General features: G+C 38.7%; 1 protein-coding gene across 1 annotated transcript; it reads left to right on the forward strand.

Moving 5' to 3' along the window:
• The first annotated feature begins 360 nt into the window (after nucleotides 1-360).
• LOC136463332 (probable protein phosphatase 2C 75) lies at nucleotides 361-11,033 on the forward strand. Its single transcript, XM_066462332.1, has 5 exons — nucleotides 361-721; nucleotides 7,105-7,473; nucleotides 7,575-7,692; nucleotides 10,045-10,268; nucleotides 10,416-11,033. Exons 1-5 carry the CDS (start codon nucleotides 455-457, stop codon nucleotides 10,824-10,826), a joined length of 1,389 nt encoding a protein of 462 aa, XP_066318429.1. The 5' UTR covers nucleotides 361-454; the 3' UTR covers nucleotides 10,827-11,033.
• Nucleotides 11,034-11,876: the final 843 nt, after the last annotated feature.

Here is an 11,876-nt window from a genome sequence, read left to right on the forward strand (position 1 = left end):
AGAATGTATCAAAGACAAATATAAAAATTATGGTATTTTCTTGATGAAAAGGTCAACTTCAAACTTAACCAACACAATGTTGAAAGACAATGCAGAAATAAAGCATGTGTCACCCAAAGCACACACAACCTCTTGTTCCACCATGCCCCTCATACTATTTTCCATCCCGTTTTCCCCGTCATATGCACTACCACCCTATTCTTGTCTAGTCCCTATCCTAAAATTTTCCTTTTTCTCTGACCACCACTGCCCCCAAATGTCTTCTATGTATACAGGTTATTTCTCCCCCATATCCTACCAATTATGTGATCCTAAAAGGGAGCACTATTGCTTAGACTTGCTCATATTAGTCTAATGCAGGGAGGGGATATTGGGCAACAATTGGTGTGGAGGAAAGGTTGAAGTTGATTTTAATCAAGGCAACACGGCGGCGATAGCGACGGCGGCAAGGGTGATGATGGCAGCACCATCAGGTGGTGGATGCAGTGGCTTCCTTGACTGCCTACAGGATATTGTGCAAGCACTATCGATGGGATCATGCCTGACAGTAGAACAGCGGCCAACCATGGTTGCGGAAGCAGCGCATAAAGGGAGAGATGGAAAAGACAGGAAAGAGGAGGTGCATGGTAGGATAATAGGAAATGGAGTGGGTAATTTGTCTTGCATGTTCACACGACAGGGGAAGAAGGGTACCAACCAGGACGCCATGGTTGTCTGGGAGGTATGTATAGCGCTCTCTCTTATGTTCCCATCGACCTTGATTTCTTTACATTATGAAATGGTTTACCTTTTTTACAATGCCTTCTTTTTGGTAAAGTTCGTTATCATTGAGATGCATATTTAAGTATCAAGAACAAATCCATGCATACAATAAGGTATATTGAACTAGAAAAGAAACATTAAGAATCCAATTGTGTTCAGCCATCCAACCTTTCATTTTCTAAGGATAACACTATATATTGAAACAATTCATTTTCCTTAAGTGATTTATCTTGATGGAAACAATTGATGGCATAGAGTCAGTATTGGTCATCAATCTTCATTTTCTCTGTTATCATAGCTATTGTTGTAAACTAAACAATCAAGGGATGTAACAAATCATCATTTAGGCCTTGTTTGGATGTTGTGTTGGAGTGGATTGGGGTGGAATTTAGATCAAGTTCCACTCCAATCCACCACAACACATGTGGATTGATGCGAATCTAGCTACATCCAAACAAGGCCTTAGAGTTTTATCATCCTTAGTTATGTTTTTGCTAATATAGAAATGATGTCATTGTTTACTATTTTTCCTAGCCTTTCTTGATGAATGGTCAATATATGTTCAAACTTTGAAAAATAGAAAGATTGTAGAAATTGTAGCTCCAAAATATGCATCGCTAAAATTACGCACAGCCACTTGTTCCTCGTCTCTCATTGCAGTATTTTCCATATCTATTATCACCATCGGATCCACCACCAACCTATTCTTGTCCATTCTCCATGCTAGCTACCACCATCCCTTTTTTTAGCCTCCTGTACCACCACCTTTTGATGTGTTTTTGTCTTTTCTAGTCAGTTCTTACCCCCTCTTTTTTTGAAGTGGTCACAATAAGGAGCACCACTGCTAATGCTTTCTCCAGCTATAATCTTGGGTAGCAAACTAACATAGGGAGGTGGGATCTTGAGCGGCATGGGTATTGGGTGAAGCAAAAGCTAGTGAGTTGATTAATTGAGATAGCATGACAATAGTGGCTACAAATGATAGTGCATATGAAGACACTACCATCTGGTGTTGGAGGCATTGGGTGCTTTGACTGCTTATACCATACGTTGTGCGAGCACTACCAATGTCATGCCGAATGTGTGACTTACCATGGTAGTAGGGGTGGGGCCAAGGTTTAATTGGAAGATGGATTGAGTAGGTGCCTAGGAGATCACAAGGAATGAGGTAGACGATGTGGCCTAACTATTTGCATGCCAGGGAAGGAAGGGCACCAAATATGATGCCTATCTCTGTAAGAGTATCCTTGGTGCAAGTTCTTTTATTGTTTTTTTTACTTTCTCTCATTTTGTATAATTAGTAATATTCATTGCTTTCTAGATACACCTTTTATTTTTAGAGAATCCATGGTTTTAATGGGATAAACCAAACTAGAAAACAAATAGTATGAATCCAATGTGCTGATCTGCCCACATTTCATATTTCGAGGAAGCATGCATAGTGGAAACAATTCAATTTCCTAAAATGTGATATGTCTTAATAGAAATAAATCATTGACACAAACTCGATATGGCTTACCAATCTTCATCTTTTCCCTACAAGCATAGTGATATCTTCAAATTAAGAAATGGTTGGATGTAACAAATCATTGTTCTTTGTTTACCTTGATTTCTGGAATTTATGCTATTTCATAATGAACTGGTTTGTTTAAACTATAAAGAATGGATCTTTACAAACAATGTAGCAATAAAACATGCATCACCAAACTATGTGCATCTAATGTTTCTCCATGCCCTCATACTGTTCCCCCTCCCTACCTTCCTTGTTGGATGCACCAAAACCCTACTCTTGACCACTCCCCATCTAACTTTTTTATCTTTGTATTTAGCCACTTTCACTGTACCTTGGCATGTCTTCATCTATGCTGGCCAACTATCCTACCCCTTCTTGTATACGGTAACGATTGGGATCACTGCCACCACCACCTATTTCTTGTGCAAAGATAAATATTGGGAGGCACCTTAGAGCAACCACAATGTAGCAATAAGAGTAGTCCATAGGACTAAAATATTCCCTACCAGGTAGCTCAAACATTGTAGAATCTGTCAATAGAGTAGTCCATAGCAAAAGCTACCCCTAAGATTATGGACTACCGGTAAGCAATAAAAAATACTATTGTTTCCTACTCCTCTCTCTCTCTCTCTCTTGTTGGCCGGAAGGATGGAAGGGGGCTTTTTTTGTCTCTAGTGGGACCCTCATTATATACTACTTGTGGGCTAAATATTGTGAGAAAATAATAATAGCTATGGACTAGTCATGTGGGTCCCATTGTGGTTTCCCTCATGCGACATGGTATCTTGGGTAGAACTGCAATAGAAACATAGGGTAGTGCTTTGGTTCTAATCAAGGTGTGTGATGCTATGCCTTTGGATGGTGGGGCAGCATGTGGCTTGATTATGTGCAGGATGTGGTGCCCACTTTAAATTGTGTCATGCCGAAAGATGGAGCAACAACTCGCCGCAATAGTGAAGGTATGACTTTGAGGATTTGGAGGAGATGGCAAGTTGCAGTAGGAGGCGGTGTCTAGGAGGATTACTAGGAATGGGTTATGTCAGAATTATTTGCTCCGACAATGAAGATTAGCAGTATCACGCATAGGGAATCAAAAGGGTAGCACATGAGACACAAATTTATACTAGTTCAGGTACATGGTACCCTACGTCCAATTTGGAGTAGATCTCTTATTCTCACATGCTCAGGTTTACAAGGGCACTGATGGCTAGCTAGTTGCCTAGGGTTGCTATGAACTTGTGTTTAGATACCGATCGGGGGCTCCTCACCCCCTCATTATACAGTCTAGGGCTGGGGGTGGGGTTATAGATAGAGTCATGATCGGTTTACATGTGTGTTTCCTAAGATAGAATTGGTTTCTAAATACATGTTGTTGTGCCTTGTCTTTCAAGTAGATGAGGTACCCCGTCTGGTTTGGGCTTCTCGTGTAGCTTGCTTGGTGTACCTGGTCCCCTTCGGGTTGTTTTCCATATGGTGAGGTACCCTAGATACATATCACCGACAGGATGGGCAATGTATCATGTTTGTTAACATAACAATGTAAGAAGGTTGCTGACAAAGACGACATGTCTTCCTAGTAGGTAGGTATGTATGTAATAGTGAGACCTATCTCTAATTTATGTCTTGGTTTCCCTTTTTTACTCTCTCTATTATTTTAATCTAAAATAATCATAGTTGTCAAGATCTGCCTTGGATTATCGAGAGTAAATCAATGTATTTATTTGGATAAGCTACAGACATTAAGATTTTAATGTGTTGAGCTGCTTACCATTTTATCTTCCTAGGATAGAATTCTATAGTAAAACAATTCAGTTTCTTGAAATGTGATGTTTTTTGGAAGAACCAATTCAATGAGTTGGCATGGCTCATCAATCTTTTTCTTTTCGTACTATATAGTGATATTTGCAAACTAAGCAACGTTGATATGCAAGAAATCATCTTTTCCTGGTTCCATAACCTTTTGTCATGTGGTTTGCTGATACAGAGTTGATGCCATTGTCTACTATGTTTGATTGCCTTTTATTTTGTTTCATCAGTTCTTTAAAGAGGTGAAAAAATGAAGATAGATTGCAAGTGCTTGACCGATTTGTTCATGTCGTGTAGGAACAAGGTTCAAATCTTTTGTTAGTTTTGATGCTTCAAATGCATACATCAGCGTGCACTTCCACTTGGAACACATTAAGGGCCTCTTTGGCACGGCTTATGTCGGCTTCGGCTTCATCTATTTTGCGTAAATCGAGGCACTGTAGCGTGAAGCCGTTTTGTAAGCCAGGGTTAAAATGAACTAGAAGCCGGAAAAAGCCAGTTTTTCTGGCTTCATCGGCTTTGGCTTCACCGGTGAAGCCGTTTTGGATGAGCCGTGCCAAAGGGGCTTAAATTGGCTTCGTCCCCTGCTACAGTGCTACCTTATCCTATTTCCACACTTTGGCTGTTCCTTGCCCGTATAGGTGGATAACCCATCGTTGTCTTAGATGTGCTACTAGAGGCTCCGGAAAGCAAAGGAGAGATCACTCATCTTGGAGTGGGCATAATACTTTTTGTCCGTATCAAATGTTCAATGTTCCAACTTAAATAAATAATGCTAATAGAGACTGCAACACCAAAACATTATTCTTCCTCCTCCTTGCACAACCACAAAGCAAATAGTGAATTTTGGATTTCTCAGTGTGTTCTCATGGAATCTCTGTTTGTTTTTTTTTTCTTTTTTCCTAAAAATACAATCTAATGTACCAATCAACATTTTAAAAGGAACAATTCAAAGGATGGTTTAGCACTAAGGATGGAGCAACATCTCCATAGAGTTTCAATTAACTTTGTAGGCTTAGACGTTTGGAAATTTCAAACAATATATTGTTTTATAAAAAAACACTTGTGATTTGATCATCTGGAAATAATATCCTTATTTATTACTAATGTAGTAAAAAAGATTATGCTTTGGGATGTGTGCAGACAAAAATATCTAAATATTGATTCACAGCTGTCTGTTGTTGAGTAGAATTTAAACATTTAAAGCTGGTATACCAAAAAGTACCTTCAGAATAATTATGTTTCTATGTCAATAAATATAATATATATAATTTAGTTGTCAAAGTTGTATTTTGTAGATTGTGTTATGTCAAAAACAAACTTTCTATGACCGGATCAAGTACATATTTCTTGAAGTTTCGAAATTAAATGGTTGAGGTTTAAATAGCAGAACGTGACATGGGGAGTGCTCTAGACCTCACAGCTGCCAGCCCCCTCTGTGCCTCGCCACAGCTAGGGCAACCCACCAAAAATTGGGAGAGCTGCAGAGAGGGTGGAGGAGGGGCCTCTTCTCCCTGAAGCCATCACAATGCGCAGTTGGGTCCAGCGGCAAGGTGCTGGTGTCATGCACAAAAATTTCACCGTGCAGCATGGGGATCCGGGGATGGGCTAGCTAGCGACAGCCAAATCTTGGCCTGCAACGTCTATCGTTGCGGCGCTTATCGATCTGACTCAGTCCTGTTAGGTTCTAGAATTTGAGGTTGTGGTGCATGCTGTGGTGCTAGTGTGGCTACTCCCGGCCTAGTGTCAACAACAGCTGTGAGTGGCTGGCATGCATCATGCGGTGAATGTTGCATCAAGTGGCCACAGTCGGTGCAGATTCCTGTGGTGTAAAGCTGCGCCATTGGTTTGCCCACGTCTGTGTAACTTCATACTTGCAAAAAAAGTCAGGAAAAGGGTTGGTGTCCACACACCATAGGTGACAGATGGCTAATGACCATTTTGTGTGGCAATGTGGGCTGTGCGTGACTGGCTATAGTTGTAGCATGCGTTAGCCTTAGGTTGTGTGTGGTGGTGATGCAAGTTAGACGAGTTTTGTGGGTTTGTTTGTTCCTGCCATTTGCGTGCTAGTGAGGTGCCTGTATGTATTGTCTATAAATGTTGGCAAGCATATGTTGGTTCTAACAATGGTGACCCTTTAGGCATCACTCTCTTCTTGGAATTATTGTCAAGTTTTCCTTGAAATCTGGTGAAATTTTCGATCTTGTGGAGCACTGCAACTTAGTATATAGCATTTGTCAATCCACGGTTGCTCAACTAATTAAAAAATTGGAACTTGAACTTTTGAGTACTTGAAACATATGTATGGGCCACTATGCTATCTCAAAAATTGTTATCACGTTCTTCAATTTTAGCATAAAGTTTGTCTTTATGCCACTACATTTATACAAGTTATAAATTATGTGCAGCACTTATATATTTCTAAGGTGGTCCACGTTATCTACGGTCCCTTGAAATGCTTCTATTTCTAGGGATGGTTGGTACACCAACCCTAGGAATCGATTTCCATGGAGGGTCTAAAACAAATACACCTCTAAAACTAGTTTGCGTAGGACTTCCTCCATTCTTTTTTACATGTCACATTAGGTTTATTCTAATAAAAAAATACTATATATTTGACCATCATTTCAAAAAATCCATATAGTTTTAAAATATATGAATTATATATTATGAAAAAAAATCATAGTGAATCTTAAAAATAAATTTTATCTCATGAACCTATATAATTTTTTTGAAGCCGGTAGTCAAAGATACAAATATTTGACTTAGGAGTTAGGACAAACCTAATACGACATGTAAATAAAAATAGAGGGAGTAGTGATAAAAGCATGACCTGCATAAGCATGAAATGTAATTAGAAAAATAGAGTGAAAATTTTTCATTTAAGTTATACTCCACCATTGACAATGATGCCTTTAAACGAATAATTATATTTGCCTGTTTCCAATTTTTTTATCTTATATATTTGTATTCTCTTTACATTTGATCATAACTCCTTGGAGATATTGTTGCATTATGTACAGAATTTTAATGGAAGGTCAGACACGGTTTTTTGTGGAGTTTTTGATGGCCATGGTCCGCATGGCCATATTGTAGCAAGGAAAGTTAGAGATACTCTCCCTTCGAAGCTGCGTGATTTGATATATAATGACTTTGGGGAGAGCCCCATTTGCAATTCAGATGGCTCAATTCTAGAAGAAACTTTATCTCCGTACGCAGATGAAGAAGACAAGTCTCCAATGTCTGTACAGAAAGAAGAGCGTCCGGAATTATTTTTCTCAATGAAAGATTCATTCCGAAAGGCTTTTAGAGTAACAGATAAAGAACTTAGATTACATCGGAATATCGATAGCATTTGCAGTGGAAGTACAGCAGTTACTTTAATCAAGCAGGTAACTTGGTTGCCCATTTACCTATAAAAAAGTGGTCTGTACTACAATTACATGAGAATTTAATATGTCTATAATTTAAAGCTTTGCCTTCTTATTTTCAGGGCCAGGATCTTATTGTTGGGAACTTAGGTGACTCTAGGGCTGTATTAGGAACCAGAGATCAAAACGGCCGTTTGGTTGCTCATCAAATGACAGTTGATTTGAAACCCGATCATCCAAGTAACTCTTTTTCACTTCCAAAATTTAAAATATGTGTCTTCTGTTTCTTTTTCAGTTCCAATGTGAAGCTTGACCGGTTCTACAGCTGTTGGTAGGTAGCTACCATTTATTGTTAGGAGAGGGTAACAATGGGCGGGGGGGGGGGGGGGGGGGGGGGGGGGGGGGTTGGAGGCAGATAATGGATACTTATTATTTGTTCAATTGTCAAGTGACAACGATGTGCAGCTGCCAACAATAGACCAGCTAATAGGATATAGGGGGAGACGTCTGACCATAATTAAGACATTATAACCTACTGTATCTTAGAGACTTGATAGATTGAGGATGAAATTTCCGATCATGGGTCTCGATCAATCCAACATGTCTGGCACATATTATCTGCACCGGTGGTTTTTTTGTCAACCATAACATCTCGTCTATACATGACTATCCAAAAAATTAATAACAAAATAAGTCCTGTGTCTCTCTCGAATCTGTAAAATTTTCCACATATTTTGATTTCAGAATGATTTTGAGTAGTAGTAGTAGAACTGGTATCTTCACAAATATTCTGTCTCTCTTTCTAAATGATTTATTCATTTGAGTGGAACGACACTTGGTGTTAGAAAAAACATATGTTATTGGATAACTAGCTTAAAATAATATCTTTATTTCTTTAGGAAGATGAAAAAAATAAAAGTATGAGCATTAAAAGGGTTTTCTATAACGTCATTTTCCTACTTACATTTTTACCTTGCTTGTATCATGCCCAAGGTCCTGTTACAGGTTAAATCACACTTCTCTTATATGTTCTCCAATTTTTTTCAGCAATTTCAAGCTTCGAACTAGGCATGGTTACTGACAACAATTTATAGACTCAACTTATTTTTAAACTGTATACTCCCTTCGTTCCCAAACTGAAATGGCTTACATTTTGGAACAGTAGAATATATAGCATTTTTGAGCCATATCAGGTTGTAATTCCAAAGCAGTTACATAGTAACACTTTATCAAACATGTTTCCTGCAACTAGTTATATGGCGAGCTAGAATTGCCTATGGTCTACGGGCTATACCCATTATGGCCTCCCCAACGAAACATGTTTGATATAACCGGGGAAAACTAGTTATACAGCGAGCTAGAATTTCCCCAGTATTATATCATCATTGAGATTTTGATCCATAAATCTCATAGGAATAGGGTGCTTCATCTTTCCTTAGATGAGAATAACTCTCGAAATGGTGGAGAACTAAGACCAATGATTCGGTTTTCAATCACAAAAAACCGAACCCTGTAGTCACGACACTAAGTATCATCTAGTTATCAACCGTGCCCTGTCCTGTTAACTTTACCCTGAAGGCTAATCTCTATCTGTGAATCAAAGAAAACTAACGCAACTGAATTTGCTGGAAAAAACTTAAACACTTGAAGTTGGTGTTTTACGAACCGATGAATGGTGAAATTGTTCAAAGAAAGATTAATCTTAGCAAACCTAAACCGTAACTTGGGAGACAACTACTAAATATAAAGTGTTAGGGCGGCCAAGGACCTCTACACACATGCCTAATAGACTCCGACACGATATACGGGCCCAACTAGCAGTCCAATATATGGTGACACAACACCTCGACAGATTCTATACGTCCCATTTTATCAAAGATTCCTATTGACTCGTAAGGAATTTTGACATGAGATCAGTGTCATTGGAAATCTTGTCTCCTTAACTTTTTGTACACATGTAGACCGTCGAAAAGAAGTCCATATGCAATTGGTACGACGATTTTAGTATGGATTGCTCTAGAAATCCAAGATTGACTCAAACGTAATATGGATTAGCCTTCAACTTGGCTTGACACCCATACTGATCTTCTCTGGCTGGATGTCTCTCTCCAAATACATCATAGTGCTCTACATAGTTACTAAGAACAATAATATCATTAGGTAGCAACCTATTCTCACAATCATGAAAAAGGTACTTAGGAAAAAGGTCACCTAGATATTTAATTATCGTGCTTGAGCCTTATTAATTGGTCCTTACATAGCAAGGTGAGGTGTGTTAGTTGTGTATATTAAAAGGGGTGATGTTCTCATCAGAATCAAGTTTAGTGTCCTCATCGATAAAACAGGATCTGTCCCCATGTGTGAACTTTTGGGATTCTTAATTTAAAAGAAAATAAACTTTATATTTTTATTACATGTTTGAATAATAGGTCCTATATATTATATGTTTATTTATGTACAATCGCACTAGCGATGTGTGAATTGACTTATCACTCAACACTGTTAAGTGCTCATTCAGTTCCATTCCTAGTCCATAATTTGGCATTATCATAATGGCGAAAACTCAGAATAATACAATATATTATTTTATAGGAGAGGCAAGGAGAATCAAACGATGTAACGGAAGGGTTTTTGCTCATCAGGATGAACCAGATGTATCTCGCCTTTGGCTTCCTAATTGTAACTCCCCTGGTCTAGCAATGGCACGCGCTTTTGGTGATTTCTGTCTAAAGGATTTCGGGTTAACCTGTGTGCCTGAAGTCACCTATAGACAAATCAGTAAGAAGGATGAATTCATTATCCTTGCTACAGATGGGGTAATGAAAACATTGGCGCTTATGTTAATTATGTGATTTCCAATAGGTTATCTGATTTCAATATATGGAAACTCAAATATGCATTACTTGATTCGCAAGTGAACTACTTGAGCCCAAATTGCTCTAATATGCACTCCATGCCTATAGGTGTGGGATGTCTTGACCAATCAGGAAGTCATGGATGTAGTTGCTTCATGTTCTGAGCGTTCATCTGCAGCTCGTTCTATTGTTGATTTAGCAAATCAAGCATGGAGGTTTAAATATCCAACGTCCAAAACTGATGATTGTGCAACGATATGTCTTTTTCTCGACGTAGAGGACAATGCTACTGGCTTATCAGTGTCTTCTGTTACTAGCAAGGGAACTGGATCAAGTCAAAGGGCACAAGCTCAGTCAAGGAAACCCAAGCTCCATAATAGAAGTGTAATACCTGAAGATGTGGATGATGGAAGTGAATCAAATATAAGTGGAGATAAAAGGTCCTTAGAGAGCTTCACGAGGTTGAACACACTACTGGCACTACCAAAGTTCGGTGACACAAGTCCAAAAATGAAATGAAGCTTATTGCCTTTGCAATTAGCACCATCAATTGATGTTTTCGACAGGAAAGCATTGTTGGTTTTATTTGCACACTTTGTGATATCCCAACATAATTGTCGTTTACTCAAAGGATAAGTAGGGCTGCTACATTTCTATCCTAACTCGTATGTAGGAAAATGCTACTCACCTAGTGACATCTCCAATCTTTATGGTCTCAGAAATATTCAAAGTATATGAAAACATTTTTCTTTTGAAGATATACCAAATCTTCATTTGATCAACTGTATTTTGGTAGGTTGCCACATTTCAACACATTATGTGGTCGCCTATATTAATTTAAATCAGATGGATCACCATGAATGGTGGTAATCTTGCTAGATTGCATTTATTTATGACGAGTGTCCAATCTCTAGTCTATCTAGCTATGTATCGAACTGATGCAATAATGGGGTTCCTGCTCTTTCTTTCGATTGGTGTCTGGCACAGTGCTAGGTTCACTACTACATAAATCTTATTACAGGCGGGCATTTTTGGGTTAATGGGAGGCGGGCAAACTATCTGCCTCCACCAAAAAGCCTGCATTAATGCGGCTTTACGGAGGCGGGTACTTTGCCATTAATGCAGGTTGTCGTTGTAAGAAGACCGCATGCGTTAATAAGTTTTAATGGAGGGCGCCCGCCTCCGTTAATCCATTAATGGAGGCAGCAGCACTAAGGTGTGCCCGCCTCCACTAATAGATTAATGGAGACGGCCCCTTCTTAATATGTTTGTCTCCGTTAATCATTTTTTATTTAAAAAAATAGTCATTTTATTTGAATTTGAATTCGAATTTTGTTTTCCCAATTTAAACATCGACAATATATATTGAGAACGCATGCAGAGAACACACACATATATACATATATCCCATTCGTGTCTCTTCCTTATCCTAGCATGAACAACAAGTTACATATACACTTCAAATGTTTTTTGTAGTCATAAAAAATCTCAGGATACCCTAGCGTTAGCTTCTCCGGACAATTTCTAATGTTCTGGTACTTGTCATCCCATGCGTAATTGCTCTCGTGG

The sequence above is a fragment of the Miscanthus floridulus genome, chromosome 7, assembly GCF_019320115.1.
Source record: "Miscanthus floridulus cultivar M001 chromosome 7, ASM1932011v1, whole genome shotgun sequence".
Taxonomy (NCBI): Eukaryota; Viridiplantae; Streptophyta; class Magnoliopsida; order Poales; family Poaceae; genus Miscanthus; species Miscanthus floridulus.

Coding starts and splice junctions, on each gene's coding strand:
- LOC136463332 (XM_066462332.1), top strand. CDS start 455: ATGATGGCAGCACCATCAGGTGGTGGATGCAGTGGCTTCCTTGACTGC. Junction 7,474..7,574: donor CAGTTACTTTAATCAAGCAG/GTAACTTGGTTG, acceptor TCTTATTTTCAG/GGCCAGGATCTTATTGTTGG. Junction 7,693..10,044: donor TTTGAAACCCGATCATCCAA/GTAACTCTTTTT, acceptor ATTATTTTATAG/GAGAGGCAAGGAGAATCAAA.